The 26,736-nt window shown below is 34.9% G+C and overlaps 1 protein-coding gene and 1 non-coding gene across 2 annotated transcripts in view; both read right to left on the bottom strand.

Annotated features, from left to right (window-relative positions):
• ssp3 (short spindle 3) overlaps nucleotides 1–26,736 on the bottom strand; it is a 48,627-nt gene that overhangs the window by 11,717 nt on the left and 10,174 nt on the right. The window contains exons 8-15 of the mRNA XM_013313314.1: nucleotides 26,078–26,236; nucleotides 25,650–25,820; nucleotides 25,193–25,354; nucleotides 23,700–23,830; nucleotides 22,326–22,788; nucleotides 21,719–21,843; nucleotides 20,847–20,967; nucleotides 17,007–17,182 (exon numbers count right to left, since the gene is read on the bottom strand). Coding sequence (XP_013168768.1) covers nucleotides 17,007–17,182; nucleotides 20,847–20,967; nucleotides 21,719–21,843; nucleotides 22,326–22,788; nucleotides 23,700–23,830; nucleotides 25,193–25,354; nucleotides 25,650–25,820; nucleotides 26,078–26,236 — 1,508 coding nt within the window. The remainder of the gene's footprint in view (nucleotides 1–17,006; nucleotides 17,183–20,846; nucleotides 20,968–21,718; nucleotides 21,844–22,325; nucleotides 22,789–23,699; nucleotides 23,831–25,192; nucleotides 25,355–25,649; nucleotides 25,821–26,077; nucleotides 26,237–26,736) is intronic.
• TRNAK-CUU (transfer RNA lysine (anticodon CUU)) lies at nucleotides 6,446–6,518 on the bottom strand. The gene has a single exon. It is a non-coding gene; the product is annotated as a tRNA-Lys (tRNA).

Genomic DNA, 26,736 nt, shown 5'->3' with positions numbered 1-26,736 from the left:
ATCCTACGCCGTGCACAGAACAACGAAACAATAGAGATTACAGAGATAAGATAAAAAGATTTGAATGTATTGTACAATTTCCTCTATGATTTGTCTGATAGAAGTCTATAATTCTATAATTCCGACCAAATGAGTCACACCCAAACCTCATCCATCCTACGGGAAACCTTAAGAGACGTCTAACCTTTTCGCCGCTGTATCGTAAAGCGATTAGAGAAGAATCCGGGGCCTCGCAGGCAACAAATATTTAAGATAACCTTATCATAACCCGTCCAGCGCAAGGAGGTCTCTTTATCAAACGTTTTATACTCCAACCAAATTATAAATGTGACTTCGACTTCTTTATTCCAATGGTTTAAAGTTCAAAATGCTTTGCATTGATAGTAAAATAACTATGCTTTATGGTTCAGTGCTTGAGTGACCATTCGGACGTCGCATATTCTGAATTCTCTTGTATGGCGCCTTGTTTTTTTTTTGTTTTTCTGTTACTGAAATTTATATTATCATACTAGTAACCAGTCTACTGCTATAGCACAAAATATATAGACTTATAGATATTTTAACTACGTAATAAAATCACCCCAAAGTATGCAAAACTTAACAAAATAAATTCCACTTATAAAAAACCTTCAAAGATTGCATATATCAAAACATCTGGCGAAAAGAAGTACATCTTTGTTAAGTCTTTGATGTTACTTTTTTCATCAGGTATATATTTGTCGGTAGCAACCAATATCAGAGTAGTGTGAAATCATTCTGTGTCGGCTCTAATGATTTATGTCGTACACAGACCGACTCCGACGCAACGTCAACGTTAATGGAAGCTTACGTGTGGCGCCTACGCATCTTGTCGGGGTTACCAGTTGGGAAATTTTCCCAATAAATTGGGAAAAAGTTAACCCCGTTACGGCTTTAGGCAAAATTGTAGATATTATTATATAATATTTTTTTTATTTACAGGAATATTTTAAAAATATAATGCGCAATTTTTAACGTTTTTTCAAATGTGTAGTGTTTTTTAAAAAGTTAATAGGACATTTCTATAATTTTAACAGGACTGTTCAAGAGTTCCCAACATTTTTTTTATATCATAAGATGGCAAACGAGCGAGCGGCCACCTGAAATCGCTGAAATAGCGAAGTGACCGTTGCCCATAGACATAGGCAATTGCATATGCGTTGCCTACCTTTAATCGACGGAGGAGAGGATGCACAGAAAGAAAATATTTTCCTTTTCCATGCATACTCTCATCCAGAAAGTCCACTTCCCATCCTTTTCTTATATTAAAAAGAGTGAGAAGGGGAAATTTAGGTTAATCTAAGATTATTCAATTTAATTGCAGCTTAATTTAGGGAAATTTTAAATTGTAAGTGTGCAACACTGATTCTCGCTAGCCGATAGAAATTTATAGCGCGTTTAAAATGTTTTCTTTCTTAATTTCTGTTAGATAAACGAACCACAATTTCGGCGCCTTTAACGAGGTAAAATATGCATATCCATTACTGGGCCGATGTCGCTCACTGCATTTCAAGGCTAAAACGTCCAAATTACCTTGAACTCTCGTTATTTTTATAAATCTCCGCGTTCAGCTCTAAAGGGGAGGTTCGGGTTAAATTGGTCATCATTGAAATTGTTGTGGCATTTTAAGTGTGTGAGGTATGTTAATTTTAGATTTTTATTTTAATACGTTTGGAAAACGAACATGTCCTTTTCTTAGACAAAATGTTGCTATCATTTATTGTACTAGTGAAATGTAAATTTTTATAAAAAAAAAATTACAAGCTATAAAAAACGTAATAGAACTTGTTGTAATTTAAAATAATTCTACAACCTACACTTCTATAAAGTACATAATTAAATTTTCAAGGAATTTAAAACTTCAATATAAATGCGAATGTTTAGATGGATGTTTGTTTGAAGGTATCTCCAAACAGCTGCATTTATCTCGGTGAAATTAAGCATAGATGTAGAACATAGTGTGGAAGTACACATAAACTACTAATTACGTTTTTTTTAATTCCGTGCGCAGGGAGTCGCGGGCGACAGCTAGTAACAAATAAAGTCGCACACCCTCTCCGCATGTGTTAGGGGCGCGTTGAATTTGTTTTGACTGCATTTGCATTAGGATTTGCGTGCATTAAAGCGAAATAAATTTGATGTCTCCATGCGTATGACATTCATGAATATTGGTAGTTTCATTTTAGAGCGATTTTATTAGCGTTTATGGGCGTCAAATTATTAGCACAGATGTCCATATTTGCGAGGGAACTAAACGTTTAATATTAAACTTAACGGGTTTATTTTTTCATACAATATCCTAATACTAAACGATTACGTTTTCAATAGTTAGATGTACTAAATAGAACAGTAGATCTGCCTATAAAGTAAAAGATGAATTAAAAAAAATTGCTAATATTTATCTGGTTGCACGACTTATATTGAATATTTATATTATCTCCAAAATAAATTTATTTTATATATTTATATCATTTTTTTTTTAATATTAGCAGATTTTTTTGTAAATTTACTAATATTTCTTTTACCATTCCAACTAAGCTGTATGTTTGTGCTAGGATATGGTTTACGACAATAGTCGAATCCCGGGATTCGAACCCCCGACCTCGTGATCGGAAATCCGTATCCTTAACCATTAGGTTATTAACGCTTTTAAATAAATTAATTAATTATATAAATTGAAGTTTGTTATATATATTTCTGTTATTTGTTATATGCTTAATGTTTTTAATTTATTCAAAAATCCTATGTATATTAATGTATAAAATTACAAATGCACGGTTGATTTAAATATAAAAATGCTACAAGGGGAGGTCGGGGAAAGCCGAGTAATCCTGGTAAGTAATTCTCTTGCAGTAAGTAATGCGCTGATAAATGAAATTAAATCGGACAAACAAGTGCTGCCATTCGCCCCGCGGCTCCCCTTTTATGTCGTCTCTTGTACGAAATACTAGTGATGTAAAAAATATGTCGATATTTTTTTTCATATCTTTTTTAATATACCACTCAAGATATGAATAAACTCTTTTATAAAAATAAATTTATAAGCAATATGGGTAATTGATAAAAAAAATATTTTGAGTGATTAAAATACAAAAATAAAGAAATAGAAGGATTTCCTCTCAAAGTAACCTACATCTATACCAACATAATAAAATTAACCTATTAAAATCTAATAAGTTATGTGTACTTTACGTTTTTCTTATATCGAAATATAAGATTTTTTTAAATATCATCATCTAGTTACATATAAATATTGTATGGATAATTTATCGATAGTTTCTCAACATTTCAGTTCGTACATCACTAGTATAAAGTTAGCAAAAAGCGCATCGCATCTCGACATGTGCGCGCCAATCTGTCGTTGCTGCCGTACTCGAGTACTATTTATATCCTGCTCTAACATATAGCAACTCGTATATAGTTGTCACTATCGCACGCCCCTTGTCGACACTACTTAACGACGGGTCGATTATCGCCCGATGCGATGTATTGGATTGTTTTCGATTGTCCGATTCGATTATTCCGCTAAAAAAACATGGTGTTGCAATATTCAATTACGTAACAGCGAAATTTCATCTGGAACACTCAAGCGAAATTGTTTATTTCTTCAGACATGACTACTAAAAATTGTCGTATTATTAAACTTTGCCGATATTTGCGGAAGAATTTTATATCGACAAGGATATTAAAAAAGATGAAGAGAAACAGAGTTAGCCTTCGGCACACACTCATCGGACTAAAAGAGGAATCATTTCGCACTTTCATATGATCGTTGTATTACACCTAGCACGCTACTCAAGCAACAGCTAATGCTGGAAAGACTTCCATAAATTCTCATCCATCTCCTCCCCTGGCAATTCCCCTTGCTATCCTTCATAGCCATTCATATTCATGCTATTCCTCAAGTTGAAGCATGTTATATTAAGCATACGTCAATCAGACTTGGACGCTAAGTGTCGTGGGAGACATCAGGTGGTCGTCGCGCCTCCGTGCGACTTTGCCCACTTGCCCGACAAATCGGGGGTGAAATATCACCCTTGGGGATGATTGCACTCTACATCTTAGCTAAGGGTACTTCTTTGTTGTTCATATAAATATTACTACGTGAGTGCATTAAAAAGTTATAGCTAAATTAAGTACTTTATAGTGCTTTATATGTTTGTAGTTGTCGCCTGGGACTCTGTCCGCGCTAAATGAAAAAACTTAATAAGTAGCCTATGTGTTTTTCCAGACTACAGATCCATGCAACTGTTCTGGAGATATCTTCAAACAAACATCCATCCATCCATCTAAACATTAGTATTTATAATATTAGTAAGATCTACTCACTCTAGATTCATCTAAACCGAAACCCATATACTTTTTTGTTGAGACATTCGCATTTTCCTTCATCTGTAGACACCTAATCTTATAGTTTATCTATCAAGTATATTAACATTTGAAATCCCGTGTTTCAAATAAAATAAATTTTATCTCTGCTAGGAATTTATCAGGTTTACCCAATAAACAATTAATCATATAGACACGCCCTTCAAATCACAAATTATCCTAAAACAAACCAACAAAATCGAATCTGACGCGTCTCTAACAAAAAAAAAAAACAAATAAATTTTCAATCATGATTACTACCCTAGTCACCCCCTTGAGATACACCGCCGTGATAATACGCCACTCGGTGGCACAACATCTCTGCGGGACACCAATTCAGATGTAAGGGCGGGGTTCTGACATCTATATATAGCATAATACATGCAAAGAAAAAAATCGCCTAAAAATATTTCAACGGGAAACAGAATATACATAAAATATAACATATTTTTTAAATCAACAGGAACTTTACTTTTTTTATATAATTCAATTCCAAGAAACACATAGAGAAAACACTATCTTACTAATATTATAAATGCGAATGTTTAGATGGATGTTTTTTTTTTGTTTTAAATATTAGCAGATTTTTTTGTTAATTTACTAATATTTCTTTAAGCATTCCAACTAAGCTCTATGCTTGTGCTAGGATATGGTTTACGACAATAGTCGAATGATGGAATCGAACCGCCGACCTCGTGATCGGAAATCCGTACCCTTAACAATTAAGCTATTGACGCTTCAATGCTTTTGTTTGAAGGATCTCCAGGACGACTAAATGAATCTCTATTAAATTTGGCATAGATGTAAAACATATTCTGGACGAGCACATAATTACACGCAGTTGCGGGTGATTGGCTGATTGACTTAAATCATTCGAAAGCTAATATTTTGCTGAACTAAACGTCCCGCGGCGACGCCCGCTGCGCTCTCCACGACCACTGTTGTAAAGCGTCAAGCCGGACAATGATTACGATTTATTTTGCATACAACACAATGGAGAATAATGTAATCCTACATTTTATTATTCACGATTATAATATTTACTTTATGCGTTGATTAAACCTTATAAACGTGACTATCAAAAAGAGTTTATAAAGGGAAATAGTAACTCCGAGTCATGAAAGCTAACCTTTAGTATAGATTTCTTATCTTGGATGGGTGTATGGATGGCTAGATGTTTATTTGAAGGTATCTCCAGAACGACTCAACGGATTTCAACGTGTCCTAGATGTAGAACATCTGGAAGAACACATTGGCTACTACATATTTTTTTTATTTCGTGCGGACAAAATCGGGGGCCAAAGTTAGTCGTATACACCAACCCTAATGTTACTGTACGATCACAATACATATCTATGTGTACAAACTGACAGACGTGACGGGAACACGACGGGTAATCGAACCCGCTCTCTGGAGGATACATAGAAACCGCATTTGTGTCACTGGGTATAACTTTCAAAGTTTTATTAAATAACACTTACAGATGTCATGATTTAAGCTTATAATTATTATTATTAAACTTTTAATCTATATATATATCTCTTTTCTATCTTTTATAATATATATATATATATATATATATATATATATTATAAAAGAAAGTCGTGTTAGTTACATTATTTATAACTCAAGAACGACTTTACCGATATGACCTGAATATTGGTGAGGAGGTAGCTTAGAGCCAGGAGACGGACATAGGATACTATTCATTAATTTTTTTCGAATTTATGCCTTGAAAGGTGCTTTTTATTTAACTTACTAATATTATTTATAAATGCGAATGTTTAGATGGATGTGATGTGGATGGATGGATGGATGTTTGAAGATATCTCTAGAACAGCTGACCGGATCTCGATTAAATTTGGCATACGTATAGAACTTAGTCTGAAAGAACACATAGGCTACACTAATTAAGTTTTTTTTATATATCCACGCGGACGGAGTCGCGGGCGGCAGCTAGTACTTTATATTTTTACTAGTTTTTTATACGTAAACGTAACAAATAAGGAAATTATTTGATATATTTTATATTGTTAAAAAATACGAACAAAAAGTTCTGCGCCCAACGTGGGGCTCGAACCCACGACCCTGAGATTAAGAGTCTCATGCTCTACCGACTGAGCTAGCCGGGCTGTAAGTAACGATACAAAATTATTATCTATTTTTTATAAGTAATCTACCAACATAGAATCCAAACAAAAGTTTCGAGTAAATTACTTTTACCTAATAATCAATATAGGTCTAATTCGAATCTTCATTGATGAAAAAAGGGATAGACAGAACCTAATAAAATTAGACAAACGTAAATAATTACAGTAATTATTGGCCACGCGCCAGGACTATTGCGAGAATTACTACACAATCGACTCTTACATTTATAACAGAGAAAAGTCAACCTTATTTCTTATGATAAAGAAACTATAATCACAAAATTAACCAAACAATAATCTAAATCGAACTATGAATAAGCTAATTTCAACTCTATTTCAATACCGATAAAGTTTTTAATACTTTGTGTAATATGACAGTTATTAAAGGGCACGTGCATATCATAGGGCGGAATTTATATGTGTCCGGGGAATCGAACCGAGTACTCTGGGGTAAAGATGGTAACCGCGGCACGCGACTCAACTGTCATCTGTCACGCTCATGTCATTATTGGACTGCTAACTGATATTTTATCTTACTAATATTATAAATGCGAATGTTTAGATGGATGGATGGATAGGACGTTTACCTACTGTTAGGAAAAAATCCGACACTGTGCCGGTGTACTGGCGCAACACTAGCCTTACTAAAATGTCAACATTGAATAGATTTGCTCTGACATTTTGAAAATCGCAGTGACTTGACATGATGATCTAACAAACAGGGCGATAGCGACAAATAATAAAAGTCAGCAACGCGCGCTGTCTACAAAACTCTGACATAAGTCGTTTAGCTACTAAAATCGTCGGGTTTCCTAAAGAGCCTAAGTGTATCAGACTAGTCATCATCATCATCATCATCAGCTCACTATACGTCCCCACCGAGGGGCTCGTAGCCTACCCTAAGTTAAGGGTGATTAGGCCATAGTCAACCACGCTGGCCAAGTGCGGGTTGGTTGACTTCACACATATCTTTGAATTTCTTCTCAGATATGTGCAGCATCACGATGTTTTCCTTCACCGTAACAACGTCGGATAAATGTACATATGTAAATCGGAAATGGAAAAACACATAGGTAAATGGCGGGATTCGAACCCAGGACCTGCAGATTGCAAGTCAAGTGCTTAACCACTGAGCCACCGACGCTCAAGACGCTCAGACAAGTAAAAACTCACAGTAACAATAAGATACAAATATACTAAGCATAAATACACATTCTTGTGTCCAAAATACCTTTTTCTATTACCAATATTTAACACGGACAAATGTACCTACAATACATGTACCAAAACCTGACATATGCAAGTGCGTCTGCCGTGAAAATGTAATCAAAACATTAACAATGCGACAAAAAGACCGGACTAATACACGGTACATTGCACAACACCCCTAACTTCACATAAAATGTAATTCCAATCAACAAATAAATAAAAAAAAAAACTCTTCAAATCTTACCATCCTACTAATATTAAATGGATGGATATATGTTTGACAGTATCTCCAGAACAACTGCATAGATCTCGAAAAAAATTTGGTATAATACATATAGAACGTAGTCTGGAAGAACACAAAGGCATTTTATTAATTCCGCGTGGACGGAGTCGCGGGTGACAGCTAGTATATCAATGTTTTTTTAGCAAATAAAAGAATAACTTGTAATTTAACAGCGTGAATATTGAATAGTTGTAAATTTATTGAAAAGAAAAACACGTCCAATGCCATTGACTCAGCGAGTTCATTTTCATGCAGTGTCAGTGGCATGGAACGTGTTAATAAAATAAACAAAAACAAGACAAGACTTTTAGAAAGGTAACCAAGGCCTAGCAAAATCAATGTTCATCTATACAATTAATAAAATTGGTGTGTCTGTATGTAATATTTAAAAAAGTTAAATTTCGCGAAGATGATGCATTGGCATTACTTTAGCTAATATCCAATTTAAACATTTTTTGTCTATCTGTCTGACTGTCCACAAATTCGAGCACGTGTCTGGTAGGTAATCCTAGAAACGGCTGGTCCGATTTGAATATAGTATTTACTGGAAGATAGTTTACCCGTGAGGGAGTAACAAAGAATATATTTTTAAAGAAGTCACGGACAACAGCTAGGTTTTAATAATCAAACGACCAATTTAAAACGCGAGAAATAATCAGTCAGTTAACTGTTTTTATAATATAATTCTTTAGCAATATTCCTACACATGTTCTAAGTATTAACAGAAAACAACAATTGTTCATCTTATTTAATTCAATCATAAAACAATATTTATTCAATGGGGGGCGATAGTTTAGAGGGGCATAACGCGCTATAGGGATCGTGTTCAATTTGTGTTGCGTCAATGATGCGCGCTCGATTTAATAGCAGGTGACGTTTATGGGTGCTGCTCACCCCCGCGCAATGTGACAAGAATTGAATGTATTAGATTAGTCGCTTTGTTTATGTAACAATTCAATGGCTATACAATTAAATGATTGTATAATCATTGAATCTGAGTAGTGTAATAATTAAATTATTTAAATTGAATACGAATGGTCTCCTTACTTTTCTATTAGATGCGCAACTAAGTTCTCGCTTTTTTTTCGATAAAAATATAACTTTAATATTAAAATATGGTTACAAATGAATCATTCAAAGTATTGCCCATCGCTAGACACAACTTTTTCCCATCTTTCTTGTAGAGCTTGAATACCTTGACGCCAGAAGTGTTCGTCTTTTGAGGCTATCCACGAATCAAGCGATTTTTTGATGTCTTCATATGAGTGGAACTGTTGATCAGCCTGGCCATGGGTCATCGAACGGAACAAGTAAATATCGGACGGCGTAATAGTATATACAAGTTGCGTTATATTTCGGTTATATCTTTTTTCTTGTATCTAAACTTTTTGTGTTATTAATTAGATTTAGAAAAGAAAAAGATAAGAGTTCTACAGTCATACATTTTTGTTTCTATAAATTGATTATTTAAATGTTGTCTGCCACCACAAACAGTGTATCGGTTAAAAGAAAAATACACTAGAAAAGTGTATAAAAAGCTAAAATAAACAGAACATCCCTAGCGGACGCGGCGCTAATAAAAATAAATATTGGTCCATCAAATAATCATTGAGCCCGGGGCGCTTTTAATAAATTAAAAATATCCTCGGCAAATTAACGACGCGTAAAGGTGTGGCGCGAGTTGGCGCGATCTATCATCCAGTAATTTCTACAACAGTGGAATAACTTAACGTGCCGTAACAACGGCAGTGTATAAAAATTCTGTCACCTTCTTTCTCTTTGAAAAGAATAGAGACGACAATATTTATTATTCAAGGGTTACTACAGCGTAATCTCTTAGTTACGATAGAAGCAAAACAAAAAACAATTCATGTTTGTTGAGTTAAACTGTCCAAAAAAGATAGTCATTACTTTTATTCATGATTTTTTTTATATCATAAGGTGGCATACGAGCGAGCGACCACCTGCAATCGCTGAAATAGCGAAGTGACCGTTGCACATAGACAACCGCATATGCGTTGCCTACCTTTAATCGACGGAGGAGAGGATGCACAGAAAGAAAATATTCTCTCTTCCCATGCATCCTCTCATCCGGAAAGTCCACTTCCACTTCTTTCCTTATAAGAAAAAGGGTGAAGAGGGAAAGAAGACTGAATAAGGCCTTCGGGACGCACACTCATCCGACTGTACTTGGAATTGCTTCCACTTGACGCCTGTCTTCTGTATGGTCGTAGTGTTTTACCGGTCGAGCCGGGACAATTCGTGCGAAGGTGTTAAAGCGGGCTCTACCACTGTTAAATGATTTTAACAAGGCACAGTATTCTGATAATGCCTGATCCTAAAACTAAAATGTAAACCTTGTTAATTAGTTAAATAATGCATTACAATATCATTTATCAGTACTCACAAAGCCAGTCTGACACTCACATATTAAAAAAATATGTATTACAAATCGCTCCGCTTAACAATCCGCTGACACTATCACATCACCCCATTTGGTGACACACGGCGTGCGTTTTAATTCAATCGGTGGGCGTGGTAGGCGACATGCTGCCTAATTACAAGGCACTGCCTACCCCAATGCGAGCACAATGCTCCGGAAATTACTTACGATGATCTGCGATACACTATGAAAATTACATATACATATTAAGGCTATAAAAGTAAACAACAATATGTCGTCACCAGAATAATATTAAAAAATAAAACAATTGGCTTATGTCCTAGGTTTAATATTTAGAAGAAATTGAATTTCTCGTCATTAACTTTCTCACAAAGATGACAAAGAAACAACAACCATCTTATATCTATATATAATAGGAAGTCGTGTTAGTTACACTATTTATAACTCAAGAACGGCTTTACCGATATGCCTGAAAATTGGTGAGGAGGTAGCTTAGAGACAGGAGACGGACATAGAATACTATTTATTCATTTTTTTTGGAATTTATGCCTTGAAGAGCTGCTTTTTATTTAACTTACTAATATTATAAATGCGAATGTTTAGATGGATGTGATGTGGATGGATGGATGGGTGGGCTACACTAATTAAGTTTTTTATATATCCACGCGGACGGAGTCGCGGGCGACAGCTAGTATATTATAAATGCGAATGTTTAAATGGATGTTTGTTCAAAGGTATCTCGGGAACGGCTTAACGGATCTCGCTGAAATTTGGCATAAATATAGAACATAGTCGGGAATAACACATCCACTACTTATTAAGTATTTTTTTTATTCCGCAAGGACGGAATCGCAGGCGACATATAGTAATAAAATAAAAACAATCTGGTTAGATACAGTTGTAAAATACCTTTGTCTCCTGTAGGTTAGCACTTAGCAACTTATATCTGTCAGATATTTCAGCCAGCACTTAAACAATAATAAATAAAAAGAAACAAATCAACAAAATGTCGACTTCGTGACTGAATGTTGGTGATTTCGAAACATATTCTAAATGGACCGAGATACAGTTAATAAATCACTGCTTTTAAAAGCGTAATCGTGTATCAATAAGAAATAATAACATCTTGGCGGCTAATCGTTTGTAAAAAAAAAACAACCTGATTGAAATTACCACAAATATCACTTGCTTTGGTGGCTCTAGTTTTGGTGAAATGTATTTCACCAAAAGTAGTTGTTTATGACTAAACTAGGAGTGGCGGCGCCTGGTACAGCGGGTCACTGATAGGTGATGACCACGACCAGTCTGACAAGACTGCAACGACGAAGAAGAAGAATGACTAAACTATATTTTTCCTAAGACAATTGTTTTTTAAACCAAAAGTTACAACAGTGGAGACCTACTGTAAAATTAAATACTCCTTTTCTAATAAGTTATTCAACAAAAGCCTATAGCAACAATGAAATCTTACTAATACTATATCTTTAAATGAGCAATTCTTGTATATATCTATGTATATAAAAATCAATTGATGTTCGTTAGTCCCGCTAAAACTCGAAAATGGCTGAACGGATTTATTTTATCTTGGTCTTGAAATGTTCGTGGAGGTCTAGGCAAGGTTTAAAAGGTGAGAAAAATTCGAATAGTTGCTGTGAACTATTATAATTAAGCTGTTTTTAATTTCATGCGGACGGAGTCGCGGTCGACAGCTAGTATATGTATATAATTGGAATTCTGGGAATCGGCTCCAACGATTTTCATAAAATTTAGTATATAGGGGGTTTCGGGGGCGATAAATCGATCTAGCTAGGAATCATTTATAGAAAATGTCATTTTATTCATGTTTTATCGATAATCAACTTAAACATAAACTTAACTTTTTTCTATCGGTAAGATCGAAAAATATTATTCATATTTCATCATTTTATTAGTAATTCGTACTTAAATATAATTTCCAAAAAGCACAATTTAAAAAATACCGAGCAAAGCTCGGTCATCCCGGAACTATTATAAATGCGAATGTTTGGATGGATGCATGCATGCATCTAGCTGAAATTTGGCATAGATATAGAACATAGTCTGTAAGAACACATCTACTAATTAAGTTTTTTTTTTTAATCACGCGCGGACGGAGTTAAAGCGATAGCTAGTACCACATAAGTACAGAAATCATCAAACGTAATTTCCCAATCAAACTGGAAATGGCATTCCGATGAAGAACATAATAGCATTATTGAAACCCAAGTGGCAATCGTATTAAGAGGATAACTATATTCGCGAGGTTCGAACCCATTGTTAATTCACTTTCAAGTAGTTCCTGATACTTTTAGAACTTAAAAATCAATGGCAAATTGATACCAAAGTGTTACCTCATACTTCTATAGGTTTTTAAGCTGAGGACTTTATAAAAAGCTGTTTTTCGTAACTGTCGTAATCCGACAAAGCTTAAAAACAGTTATTTCGCTCTAACCATATTTACGAATACAGGACAAGTAATAATAGATAAATAGTAACAAAACGCATCTAAACATTGTAACTAACATTACGGGGGATAAGAGTTAAACCTAACAGCCGTACTCAGTCATTACAATTAACCGTTAGTATCTGAGACGGAAATCTCTTTAACTTTTTTAACAAAACATATGTTTTAAACGGGTATTTTTGGTATCAGAAACCCACGATAAGTCTTATAATGATTTTATTTATGTTTAATAACTTAATATTTCAATATAGATATTATTAAAATAAAATACTTGATTCTAACATATGTTTAACTTATCATAGGGTAATAAAACAAACAGAGTGTTAAGCTACCGTAACTTATCGTTTAGTATCCGAATCGCAATCCGCTGATTATTCCGATTAAATCAATAATCACTTGTAATGCTATCCTGTAACGCATATCAACCCCTTGTTACTATTGCCACAGAGTACGGACGCAGTAGTACCACTTTAAAATTAAACTACTAATTAAAACAATTTTTTTCCAAAAAGAAAAGACGTATAACATGAGTTCTAATACATAATAAAATTTAATTAATAATGTCAAAATCCTAATCTGGTAACGGTAATCCTAAAGTTAAGCCGTTGTTCCTTATAAAATTGTAGGCCCTTAGGGTAACGAGGAATTAGCGCGAACTATTCTACACTACTTTAACAGTAAACTGACATTTGTCTGCCCAAAATATAATATCTAGTAGAATCATAACATCTAGTTTATTAAAAAAATAAATACTGTAATTAAGTTTCGCTTTACGAAGTATTTTTTGGCTTCCTAAGAATGTAACTCTTAAAATAATAGAGAATTAAATCAAATTTCGATATAAATGCGTAAATAATAATAATCCAAACACAGCCAAAAGTTTTAGTACAACACAATAAAAAGTCAAGTTGTCCTACTGCATTAGACTGTGGCAATAGGGTTGTCAAGTTTGCCGGTGGGTCGCAACGTCCATATGGCAACAATGGAACTCATTGACGCCGAATTGGCACATGGCACTCTGTTCACAGCACATTGGGACCCAGTGAAGTGTTCATATTGTATTTTCTTAAAATTACCCATGTTTAAGTGACCGTATATTTATATCATATAATTTGTTTTTTTTTTTATATATTATACAAAAACTTCACATAACAAATTAAACATCGGTTAGACAGCAGTACTAAAAACCCACAGGGTTTAAGTGTACTTACTGGTCACTTATTAATTTATAAGATCAGCAAATTAACAAATACAGACGTTATTAACTATATCACAATTATATTAAACAAAAAGAACAGAGATTAAATATTCGCTTTTTTATCTATTTTCTATGAAAACACTAAAATTTTGTACATATGTTTAGAATATGGAAAACTAAGAGAAAGCATAAAAATATCCCGACAAGACATGACCACATTAGTCAAAGAGTTAATTAAAAGAAAAATTATAAAAGATTGCTTACAAAATTACGAGTTTCAAAAGTATGTATTTAATATATTTACATCAATACATATTAATAAAATTGGAGTGTCAGTATATTATATCGCAAAAAAAATCAAATTAAAAAAAAAATCAAAATAGTCTGTACGAAAGCAAACCCGCGTTTGTTCTTGATTAACTCTGCAAAGGGTAGACCAATTTTGACAGGACTTGGACGTGAAGATAGGTGACACACGCGGGCATATTATTCGACATTTTTACTTGACCAGATGTATATGCGAAAACAAAATCACTCATGTGTCGTAACGGTTTGTTTACCATATGTCTAAGCTTGATTCATGACGGTTTGGATATGTCAAAATCGCCCAGCTCTTACTGCTAGAGCCATCTACTGACAAACAGCGAGAACTTAGTTGCGCACCTAAAAGATTAATTTTAATTCTAAGCTGATGTAATCACGAACTACAACCAGTTACATAAGAAAATGTTTATATAATAAAATTCTAATAGCTCTTAGACTATAAAATACACCATATTTATTTAATGAAAACAGATCTAATTAAATTTCACTTGGCAAAATGCAATGTCATCGAACACAATGCGTTTTCACAACGAACATTTGTGATAAGGGGAGAGAGTATTGTTAAATAGCTGTTTTAATTAAAATAAAGCACTTCGCTGATTGTAAAATGCGTATTGACGTTTGTTTTGTTTTGCTGTGACATAACGCTTGGCTATTCATGAATAGACTCGAAGGACCAACAAATTTACTAATAGAAAATTTATATGGATAGATCTTCATTAGAAGATATCTCCAGAACGGCTGCATGGATCTTACTGAAATTTGGCATAGATGTAGAACATAGTCTGGAAGAACACATAGGCTACTAAGTTGTCAGAGACGACAGTAAGTTAGAAGATAAATATAGAAAGATTTACTATTGCACTCAGAATTGTTAACTAATCATTTAGACCCACTTTAATGTAGATTAAATCTCTGTAGAAATGTATTCTAAAGCAACTGTTTACTCTTACTAATATTATAAATACGAATATTTAGATGGATGGATGTTTGAAGGTAACTTCAAACCTGCTTGACAAATCTCGATGAAATTTGGCATACATATAGAACATAGCCTAGAAGAACACATAGACATAATTTTAGACATGTTAAAAATAAACTGCGTTTACCGTAGGTTTCTGAGACTAAAATCCCCTTTTACAACATACTGTTCTCTGGTCTCAGAAACTCTCAGTTAGTATTAAGATTTATTTCAACTCTACAGCAAGTTACATATATCTAAGTGAACATCATATTGCCTTTTGTTACCTCAAATTAATCAGTTGTACCAAAATGTACAATTTAAACCCTTGCGCATTTTTTCCATGACAGTATCAAAAGGAATCTTCAATTTAATTAACCAAATTAAATTCATATCATCAAAGGGTTAGTCGTAACTTGAATACTCCTAGACAGTAACAAACCTATAAAACCTTGATTTTTGTTTACAAAAGTCAACCTTAACACAACACGATAAGGTATAAATCAATTTGGAAGATATTTAACCCTTGTAAAAGCAACCCTTGGTATTAGAGGGGCGTCGTGTGAGTGCATTAGACAAATTAGATAACAATGCCTAAAGGTAGGTCACACCTTCTAAGATGTGATAAAGTAAAATAGACTTTAACATCTTTGAATTTAAATAAAAATTCCTTTAATTATTATAATATGTTTTAAAATAGTTTAGACGACACGTGCAAACAAAAAATATGCATAATAATTTTAGACATATTAAAAATAAACTTCGTTTACCGTAGGTTTCCGAGTCTAAAATCCCCTTTTACAACATATTGTTCTCTGGTCTCAGAAACTCATTGTTAGTATTTGTTTACTTAATAAATAATTTATACCGTTTATTAATTTCCTTAATTAATATTAAATAGAGATGTTATTTGATGTTATGAATGGGATAAACACGCAAAATTATTATTCTAACCAAAGAGTTTAAATTACGCAAAAAAAAACAGACGAATCGACAACTTTCTTTTTTTAAAGTGGGCTAAAAAAGATGACGAACTAAATCTCGAATTGGTATTGAATTTAATTATCATTATACTGTTTATATTATAATAAGAAAACAATCATCTTACTAATATTATAAATGGGAATGTTTAGATGGATTAAATTATTCAAATTTTCGTGAGACATTATACTAAACTGATATATAAACGCTCACGTATATTCGTCCGGTGGCGGCACCGACTAGTTTCGAGCCCATCGGGGGCCCTTCGCCGCGTCCGCGAAATAATACCAGTACCGCTCATCCTGATGAAGGGCCCCCGATGGGCTCGAAACTAGTCGGTGCCGCCACCGGACGTATATACGTGAGTGTTTAGCCGTGTTTATATCAGTTTAGTTTAGATGGATGTTTGTTAGACGGTATCTCCAGTACCGTTGCATGAATCTCAGTACAATTTAGCATAGATGTAGAACATAGGAAGAACACATAGATTACTAAGTTTTTAAATATTCCGTTAAGTCTTACAGCTATTTCAAACTAAATTAAATTAAATATTATTCCATCAAAAGGTTAACCAAGAAACTATTCATTCAATTCTCTCCTAACACATAAGAATAGTTATTTTACTTACCTGATGATCAAATGTGCTCTATTCCTCAAAGCACTGATGGCTTTAGGATCTTCAGTGCTGGAGCCATCTTCATACAGTCGTGTGGCACACAGCACGGAGTCCAGGGCTACAGACAAGCAGTCACTCAAGTAGCGCGCCAGTTCCGTCTCTTTGTTATCGTCTTGAAGATTCTTTTCCTGTACCCAAGATTACACAATTAACCGTGGGTTTCTGATACCAAAATATCTATATATATCGTCATATCATCGCTAACATTATTGACAAAACACAGATTGTTTTATATATCCTATGGTCATGGAACAATATGTTTTATACGGCAACATTCTAACTAAGCTATAGGCTTGTTAGGATATGGTTTATGATAAAAGTCGAATGGCAGGATTCGAACTCTCGTATCGTGATCGGAAATCCGTACCCTTAACCATTAGGCTAGTGTGTAATAAATTTTGTAACATTCAACATAATATCGCGAATCAATTGTAGCGAGAAAAATATCATTTTGTTACGAATCTTACTAATATTATGGAGAACTAATCGCCAACGTTAGTCGGAGAGGCACCTCAAGAAGAAGACTAATATTATAAATGCGAATGTTTAGATGAATGGATATATGTTTGAAGGTATCTCCAGAACAGCTAAACGGATCTTGATGAAATTTAGTACACACATGGAACATAGTCTGGAAGAACACATAAGCTACTAATTATGTTTTATTTTATTTCGCGCGGACAGAGTCGCGGACGACAGCTAGGTTATTTATACTTTTGTCTGTATTTTAGGTTCAAAATAGCGTACAAGTATAGAAAACACTTAAGGGCGAAAAGTGGCGTGCGTTATATCAAGAATACTAGACGAAACGTGCGGGGAGCGTTTAAATCGTGACCCGTACTTGTACAAGTACTAAATTATACGAATTATTTTTATAGTTGTCGCATAACACAAATTTTAAGTAAAATAAAGTAAAATAAAAAAAAAGGACATAAAAAAGTCATATTTACTGTCTACTCCAATGGGTCACGAGTGTGAATTCTTTCTCCTAATTCGGTATTACAAAGGGTATTGGTACAAACACATTCTGGCAACTTTCATTATTAAACAAGTATGAATTTACCGATAGCACATTAAAAACAATATTACAGTTTGTTGGGCAATATTAACCGAGATAAAAATTCCTAAAGATCCGTTATTTTCACATCGGTAATTATAAAAACGCTGTTTGTTTACATTTAATTACCAAATAATAAGAATTTAAACGACATTAAGTCCGGAGACCTAATTATTATGTGCATACTTAAGAATTTTATTATTGTAAAAAAATAATTAATTTTTTGTTTTTTTTTCTGTGAATCTATCTGCAAGAAATGTAAGCTACTCAAAAATACGTAAACAATTAATAAAAGATGCTGTTTTGCATATTTTTTTGTTTAAAATGTAACACGCTCGTAATTAAAAAGGTTCAGAGATGGCGAGATAAAGGTAATAATCGATTTTTATCGGCGTTGAAATCTTGTCTTAATTTTATTTTTTACTTACGTCCAACATAAATCTATTTGTTTACGAGGCAAAAGCGCGATGTGTGATTAAAGTCAGTTATAATCTCGTTCACCTTAAAAAATAACAGTATTTTTAAGACTTTGATTTTAGAAAAGCGATATTTCGCGAATATTTATTTGAAACAAAGTAATACTATGTTGTTAAAATTATAAAACAAATTTTAATTTCTTAGTAATTTGCATAATTATATTTATTTAGTATCAAATATTTTTTAGTTTTTACGGAATACTGGCGCTAGTTTTGACCCTTGTCATCAGCATATGAGCTTAAAATCTTTAAATAGGATAATGTTACATATGTTTGTCTACCCCACTTGTTGCAGAACTATAAAACTTTTTTTAATTTAATTATTAAACAATTTAAAAAATTCCGAAAAGCTATAGAATATATCTTGTAGCAATTTAACGGCTCGGTCGATAACACAAACTAATAAAAAAATCCAGTTATTCTGCGTATTACCATGTTTACGATAAGACCTAATTTGTAAAAAGTCCAAATTAAAAAAAAAACAATTTTAAATACAGTTTAAACAAATTCATTTATATATTTTTTTAATTTCACTGTCGAAAATGTTAACTTAATTCACTTTATAATATTATAAATATGTTTGAGTGAATGTTATTAGACAGGGCGAGTGGAGTAGACGAATCAAACGCTCCCCAATGCATTAGGCGACGCTTTTAAAGACGCCCTTCTGTTGACGACAACGACGCCAGGGCTGTCACTTTTATATTTTATTATTGTTTTGTAAATTTATTGCATATTGATATGTTATTTCTAGTAAAGTTATTATTATTCTGTATGGACGGGACTTTTAATAATAAGTAAATTCAATTATCATAATAGTTTTCGTTGATGTACATTTTTCTACATATGGTCATAGAAACTTTGTTTCAAATCTCAAACATTTACTACAACTTTCTGAATTATTTGATTAAAATTACTGTATTATTAAATTTATCGGCTAAAGCTTCACTAACAAGACAAAAAAATAATTCTTTTAAATCGCAAAAAGACACATTATACTCGAAATATGAATTATTTTACTTGAAATATTTATGTGTAAAAGTGTCAGCCCTACATCGCAAGGTGTAGACTCCCTCAACAAGATATAGACGAGGTTATGCATCTGAAGTATGGAGGGAGAACATAGTGCTCATAAATGTAACACATTCAATTGGTAACATTCAAATATATAACGGTGTTATATATCATATTTAGATTGTTCTAGATTGCTTATCATCAGTCCTCTTTCAATTTTTACCCTTATAAGGAAAGGAAGGAAAGGGGAAGTGGATATGACAGAGGACGTATATCCTCTTTCGTCGATTTAAGGTAGTCAATGCATCTGTATTTGCGTATTTCTGTGGGCAAGGAACTCTGTTGTGGCCTTATAATATAAAAACTAGTTTTTATAAAAGTTTTGGTTTAACACATTCAATGCTACTATTATTTTTACGTATTGAACTTGGAGCCTTTTAAAAATCTAAGAAATTAATAATTTAACTGAAATTAATGAAAAACAATACAAGATTTATCTAAAATCATAATAAATATTTTCTATAATGTTTGAGACAATAAAAAAAACTTTTTCTTATGAAACGTGATTGAAGGAAAGTCGTCAAAATTTAGCGATCGGAAAATTGCAATGAACCCTTTCAAAGAAACAAAAACAAACAACAAACATTTTAAATGTCGTAAAAGTTTATGTAGCATTCTGGCACTACTTACTCTACTTCCACGAATTACCGTGGAGATCCGAGACGAAAATCCACTTTTAAAGCATATTTTTATATCTGATATGTCAAAGATAACGACAGAGATAGTATACAATATGTTTTATACAGAGTTTTTAGTCTCAGTAACCAATAGTAATTTTATCTATGCACGTTTAAAACTTTTTTTCGGTTATTGAATAATACGAAAACCGTATAATTACAAATATTTCAATCATTCTGAGACGCAAAGGGAAGCTGATCGATTTGAACTTAAACTAATTTTGTTTATTCCCGTTTTTAATGAACTATTGGGTTCAAAACTAACCAATCTAGAAATCGCAATCAACTAATTTTAAGGATTTTTTTTATATCATAAGATGGCAAACGATCAAGCGACTATTTAAAATCGCCGAAATAGCAAACCAACTGCTATCCGTGGCAATTTGCAATTTCAGAGTGTGCAGTGTGTGCAGAATATGAGGTGGCGCAGTGTGTGCAGTGTGTGCGGTGTATGAGTTGTGTGCAGTGTGTGCAGTGTGCGAGGTGTGCGAGGCGTGTGCATACAGACCAGTGTGACGTGCAGCAGCGTGGCGAGATGCACGGCGACAGGGGAGCGCAGCAGCCGCGCAGCCAGGGAGCCGTACGCACCAGCACACACCGACACCAGCGCCACACCGGTGCACAGCGACCTGCACACGTTCAATATACCTCATGCCGAGCCCGGGGTACGAATCTAACCGGGTACTAATTATTTACATATGTACATTTATCCTATGTTGTTACGGTGAAGGAAAAGATCGTGATGCTGCACATTTCTGTGAAGAAATTCAAAGATATGAGTGAAGTGAACCCGCACTGGACCTGTGTTGATTATGACCCAGTCACTAACTTAGCGTAGGCTCAGAGCACCTCAGTGGGGACGAATAGTGAGCTGATGATGATGAGTACACACGTGCAACAAAGGTAAATAACGAGTTTGACAAGCGAGATACATTTAACACAAATTAATCACCCGACTCGCTTCATCAAATCGACATCTGTAGATTTTGTATGAAAAAGGAACTTCTAAAACCGGTTAACTTTGAAAATATAAACTCTTTTGTCTTTTAATCCATATAACGAATTTATCCTTATATTGATGAATTAGGATTAATTCTAAGCCAGTTTTTCAAACATAGTGTTCCCAGGTTCCATCCTTTCCGGTGCGTTCCTTTGGATCTCCCGGGACCCTCGCAGTCGCACTTGAAGTTGGCCACCGAGGGGGTTTTAGTGAGTAAGAATCTCACATAACCCTGTCTTTCCCCAAAAGGCAGGGTATCTTACGAAGATTACCCCCCCGATACCAAAAAAAGCTCCCATCCTCTACGTTCTCTGCTAGAAGTAAAGTATCTATTAAGATTCCCCTACCCTATATGTCCCTTGTGTTGTGTGGTTACTAACTTGGCGGTGAAGTGCGCGGCCAGGTCCTCTCTCTGCGAGGCGAGCGCCAGCATGTGACCCACAGCTCGGAGACCGTACATCTTCTGCGCACTCACGCTGCCCGACACCGACACCTCGGGGTAGAACTGTCACACACACATGCTACACCATTCACCCACATATCTCTAACTGTACGTTTCTGAGTGTCTCTCACGAAACAGAGATAACATGTTTTAAACGGTAATTTTTGTCTCGGAAACCCACAGTTACACTTATAGACAAGTATTAATATATTTTTGAAAAGTTTAAACGGATGGATGTTTATTTGAAGGTATCTCCAGAACGGCTGCATGGATCTTGATGAAATTTGGTATACATGTAGAAGACAGTCTAGAAGAACATAGTGTTTTTATTAATTAAACCTGGACGGAGTCACGGACGACAGCTAGTTACTAATATTATAAACGCAAAAGTTTGAATAGAAGGATGTTTATTAGAAGTTACATTCAGAACGTCTGGATGGATTTCAATGAACTGTCGTACACATATAGAACATACTCTGGAAGAACACATAGGTTACTTTTACAAGAGAAAAAGCAAGTTAAAAATCGTAAAGAAGTATACATACCTTATCAATTTTTTCTATCATTCTGTATAATTCATTAAGATTCCTTTCCAAAAGGACCTGATCAAATGTGACGCAGAGTTTCGTCTCCTTCTTACTACTTCTAGAAGTATCACTTTGTGAGCTGCACACTGAAGGCGCGTTGTTCTTCGCATTCTCTTTCCCGCCGTCTCCATCTTTCTTCTTCTTCTTCTTTTTCGATTCAACTTTCTCTTTTATTATTTTAATATCTGTATTATTATTATTTTCTATTCCATTTTGTTTGTCAGTTTGTTTGTCAACATCTCCGTTTAAGACTTTCTTATTTTTAGTTTTTTCATCGTTGTCGCCATTCTGTTTCATCGTATCTTGTTCATCACATAAAGGTGTGATGATGTTTGAAATCTGTTGTATAACTTTGAACATTTTGTTACCAAAAGGTATACCGATATGATCGTAAGTTGGAATCTGATCTTCATTGTGACTCCTACAAATTATTATTTAACTTACTAATATTATAAATGGGAATGTTTAGATGGATGTTAGTATGAAGGTATCTCTTGAACAGCTCGACGGATTTTGATAAAATTTAGTATACATACTTTTAGAGATTATTAATTAAAATCTTTTGACGCGAATGTGGTAGAGCGAGCTTTAACATGTTCGCACGAATAGTCCCGGCTCGTCAGGTGAAATACCACGACCACACAGAAGACACGCCTCAAGTTGAGGCAATTCCGCGTGCAGTCTGATGAGTGTGCGTCCCGGAGGCCTAATTTAGTCTTTTTTCCCTTCCCACACTTTTCTTATAAGGAAAGGATGCGACCTGTGCATCCTCTCCTCCGTGGATTAAAGGTAGGCAACGCATATGCAATTGCGTATGTCTATGGCAACGGGCAACGGTCATTTCGCTATTTCAGCGATTTCAGATGACCGCTCGCTCGTTTGCCACCTTATGATATAAAAAAAAGAATGGAGCGCTTTCATTACCGAGTGTCAGAATGATTAGTGAGGGGGACATAAATGATATTTAAGCAAGGATAGTGTTGCGCCAGTAAACCGGCTCTGTGTCGGATTTTCTTACTAACAATATATAACATAGTATGGAAGAACACATAGTCTACTAATTAAGTTTTTTAATTCCGGAATCGAAGGCAACAATTAGTTAATATGTAAATTAAATCATTGAGTACGTCGGTGGCTCAGGGGTTAAGCACTTGACTTACTTACAGGTCTTACATTCGAATCCCGGCTTGTACCAATGTGTTTTTGGGATACGTAAAGGAAAGCAGTGATACTGCACATATGTGAGAGAGTCAAAGACATGTGTGAAGTCAACCCGCACTTGACCAGCGTTGACTATAGCCTAGTCAGCTCTAACTTATGTATTCAACTTACGTGTTAAGCAACCTAAGTCTCAATTTCCTCGCTTTCTTCTTGATATTCTTCTGCTTCTCCCTCTCTCTTCTCTCCTGCTCGTATCGCTTCGCCTCCTCCTCTTCGTTCTGTTCGTGACTTTCTGACGTCGTCTGAGAAACAATACTTTGAATTAAAGTTCTATTTGACGTTATTTATTACATTCAATATTTTTCATTTAGATATTAAAAAAATAATTAAAAAAGAAGCTCAATTGATTTTTAATCGGCCGAAATAACACATTAGAAAATATACAAACATAAATTCGTACACGCGATAGTAATAGTTATTGCCAAACACATATTAAGTCTTAATTTTCGATTTGAAATCAGTAATCCATATTCACACTACTAACTGTGGGTTTCTAAGACCACTTTCTTTTTTTAAAACATATTATTTTTTCAGTTTTGTCAAAAAAGACAGGCATGACGATATGCATATTCTTCTATAAAATGATGATGATGATGATATAAGCAAAAAAGTAATGAGATTGAATGTGGATGGCTACAAATGTAGAGGAAGACCAAAAAAGTATGGAATGACTGTGTGAAAGAGGATATGCGTAAGAAGAGGGTAGATCCAGATATGACGGCTGATAGAGATGTATGGAGGAGTAGTACATACTGTGCCGACCCTCGATAGGGATAAGGTCAGGTTGATGATGATATTCTTCTATAAAATTAAATATACCTATGCGACTATAATCAGACAAATGTATATTTTACCATAAATAAACACAAATATCTTACTAATATTATAAACATTTAGTTGGATGGACGTTTTATTTTCAAGATATCTGCGGAACAGCTCAACGGATTTTGATAAAATTTGCACAGATATAGAACATAGTCTGAAAGAACACATAGACTACTAAGTTTTTTTTTAATTCCAGCTATTATATACATAAATAAAAGCATTTAATTTAGTAATTATACATATAAATAGTTACTATATGTTAACATATTGAACACATACAAAGATTATTAGCGAAGATATAGTAAGCAGAAGTAACATTCAACTTACCGACACTCGCACGACGCTCACCTTTACCCTCACACCCTGTTAATGCCCCAACATACTATATATACCATGTTATATATACATATATAATAATATATAATTCATAGTTAATGTATATAACAAAATATATCTTATATATAAAATTGTCGTGTTACAATTTTGGTTTCCATACTCCTCGGAAACGGTTTGACCGATTCTCATGAAATTTTGTGAGCATATTGACTAGCTCTGACAAATCGGACATCTATTTTTCATCCCTCTAATTGTTAAGGGTAGTCCACCCCTAAATTTTTCATATACCAACGCGGACGGAGTTGCGGGCGACCGCTAGTTCTATATATAGAGAATATCTCTAGGAATCTTTTACTATCTATTCTAAATCCAGCGCGAACAAAGTGGCGGGCGACAGGGTAGGGGCGGTAGGTAGGTGATGATGTGATCTGAGTACGACTGACCGGCTGCCTGGGTCCAGTGGCCTTCTCCCTGACAGCCTGGAGATGCTGCTCCAGTCGCTGCTGGCTGGCGTCCTGCTTGTCTCGTATGCGGGAGCGCAGCGCGTCCGCCTCCTGCTCCGCCGCCGCCGCCAGCGCTGACAGCCGCGACTTTACACCTTCCGCCTAACACATAACCTACATTATTATTGTATATATCTTCTATATACCTTTTTCCTTATACATGCTATACTGTTTCATATTTAAAATAGATTAGCTTGACAAGTGACGTCTATAAAGTATCGAATTAATTTTGTATGAGGATTAATGTTATACTTAATGGACGTTTGTCATAGTGTCGGAGTGTCGCCCACAACAACTGGGAACTATCGAAATTCACCAAATGGATAGTATTATTGAAGTATTGCAGTTATTTTGTTGGTGATGTGTCCAGCATTAGTTGTGGTGTGTAGAGTGAGACCTTCTCCCTGGCTGCGTCGTCCCTCTCCTGCCTGCGGAGGTCGCGCATGCCCTGGGCGCGCTCGTGCAGCAGACGGCGGCGCTGCACCAGGGAGTGGACGCGGTGCAGCCGGGCCGCCTCCAGCGCGCGTCGCCGGTCCCACACCGCCGCCTCGCGCGCTGACTTCTCCTCCTGCACCATAACTCACTACTCTTCTTACATTCCAAGACATGACAGAGCCCCACGGAACTACTTACCGCTCAACTTATATATTCATTTAAACAAAATATTAATAAACATATCAATTAATTATTGACTATTAACTGTTTAATTAATTGTAATTAATAAATTATTTCATTAATTACAATTAATTAACTTTTTAACTTATTGATTAACTAATGAATTAATCAATTAACAAAATAATGATTGAGTAAATATGAGAGGGAGACCAGTTTCTCGAGTCGCTCGCGGCGCATGGTGCGCAGACGCGTGGTGTGAGCGCGGCACTGCGCGAGGAACTCCAGCCGGCGGTTCTCCGCCTCCAGCTGCTTTATGAACGCGATCTCGCGCAGCTTCTCCTCCTCGTCGTGAGCCTTCCTCACTATACCCTGGAAAGTTATCATATGTTTCAAGACAAAGAGAATAAATGAACACAAGACAAGACAAAAAGAGAGCTACAAATCCAGAGAAACTGTTGATACCTTGAGGTACTCTAAGTGGTTCCAGTCTATAACACCAAACAAGAGACCATTCTTACAAATATAAATACAATATTCACGATCAAAATATATGGGATTAAGTATAATATAATACTAATTAGCATTTGTATTCGTGTTTTTCGATTTCCGATTTACATATGTACATTTATCCGACGTTCTTACGGTGAAGGAAAACATCGTGATGCAACCTGGCACATAACTGAGAAGTAATTCAAAGATATGTGTGAAGTCAACCAACCCGCACTTGGCCAGCGTGGTTGACTATGGCCTAATCACCCTTAACTTAGGGTAGACTCCGAGCCCCTCGGTGGGGACGTACAGTGAGCTGATGATGAATTACTAATTCGGTACAACAGATTATTACAATATTTTTTACTCCTAACCAAATT

The sequence above is a fragment of the Papilio xuthus genome, unplaced genomic scaffold, assembly GCF_000836235.2.
Source record: "Papilio xuthus unplaced genomic scaffold, Pxut_1.1 DF827570.1, whole genome shotgun sequence".
Taxonomy (NCBI): domain Eukaryota; kingdom Metazoa; phylum Arthropoda; class Insecta; order Lepidoptera; family Papilionidae; genus Papilio; species Papilio xuthus.
The sequence above is the reverse complement of the archived record's forward strand: the minus strand, read 5'-3'. Positions and strand labels throughout refer to the sequence as shown.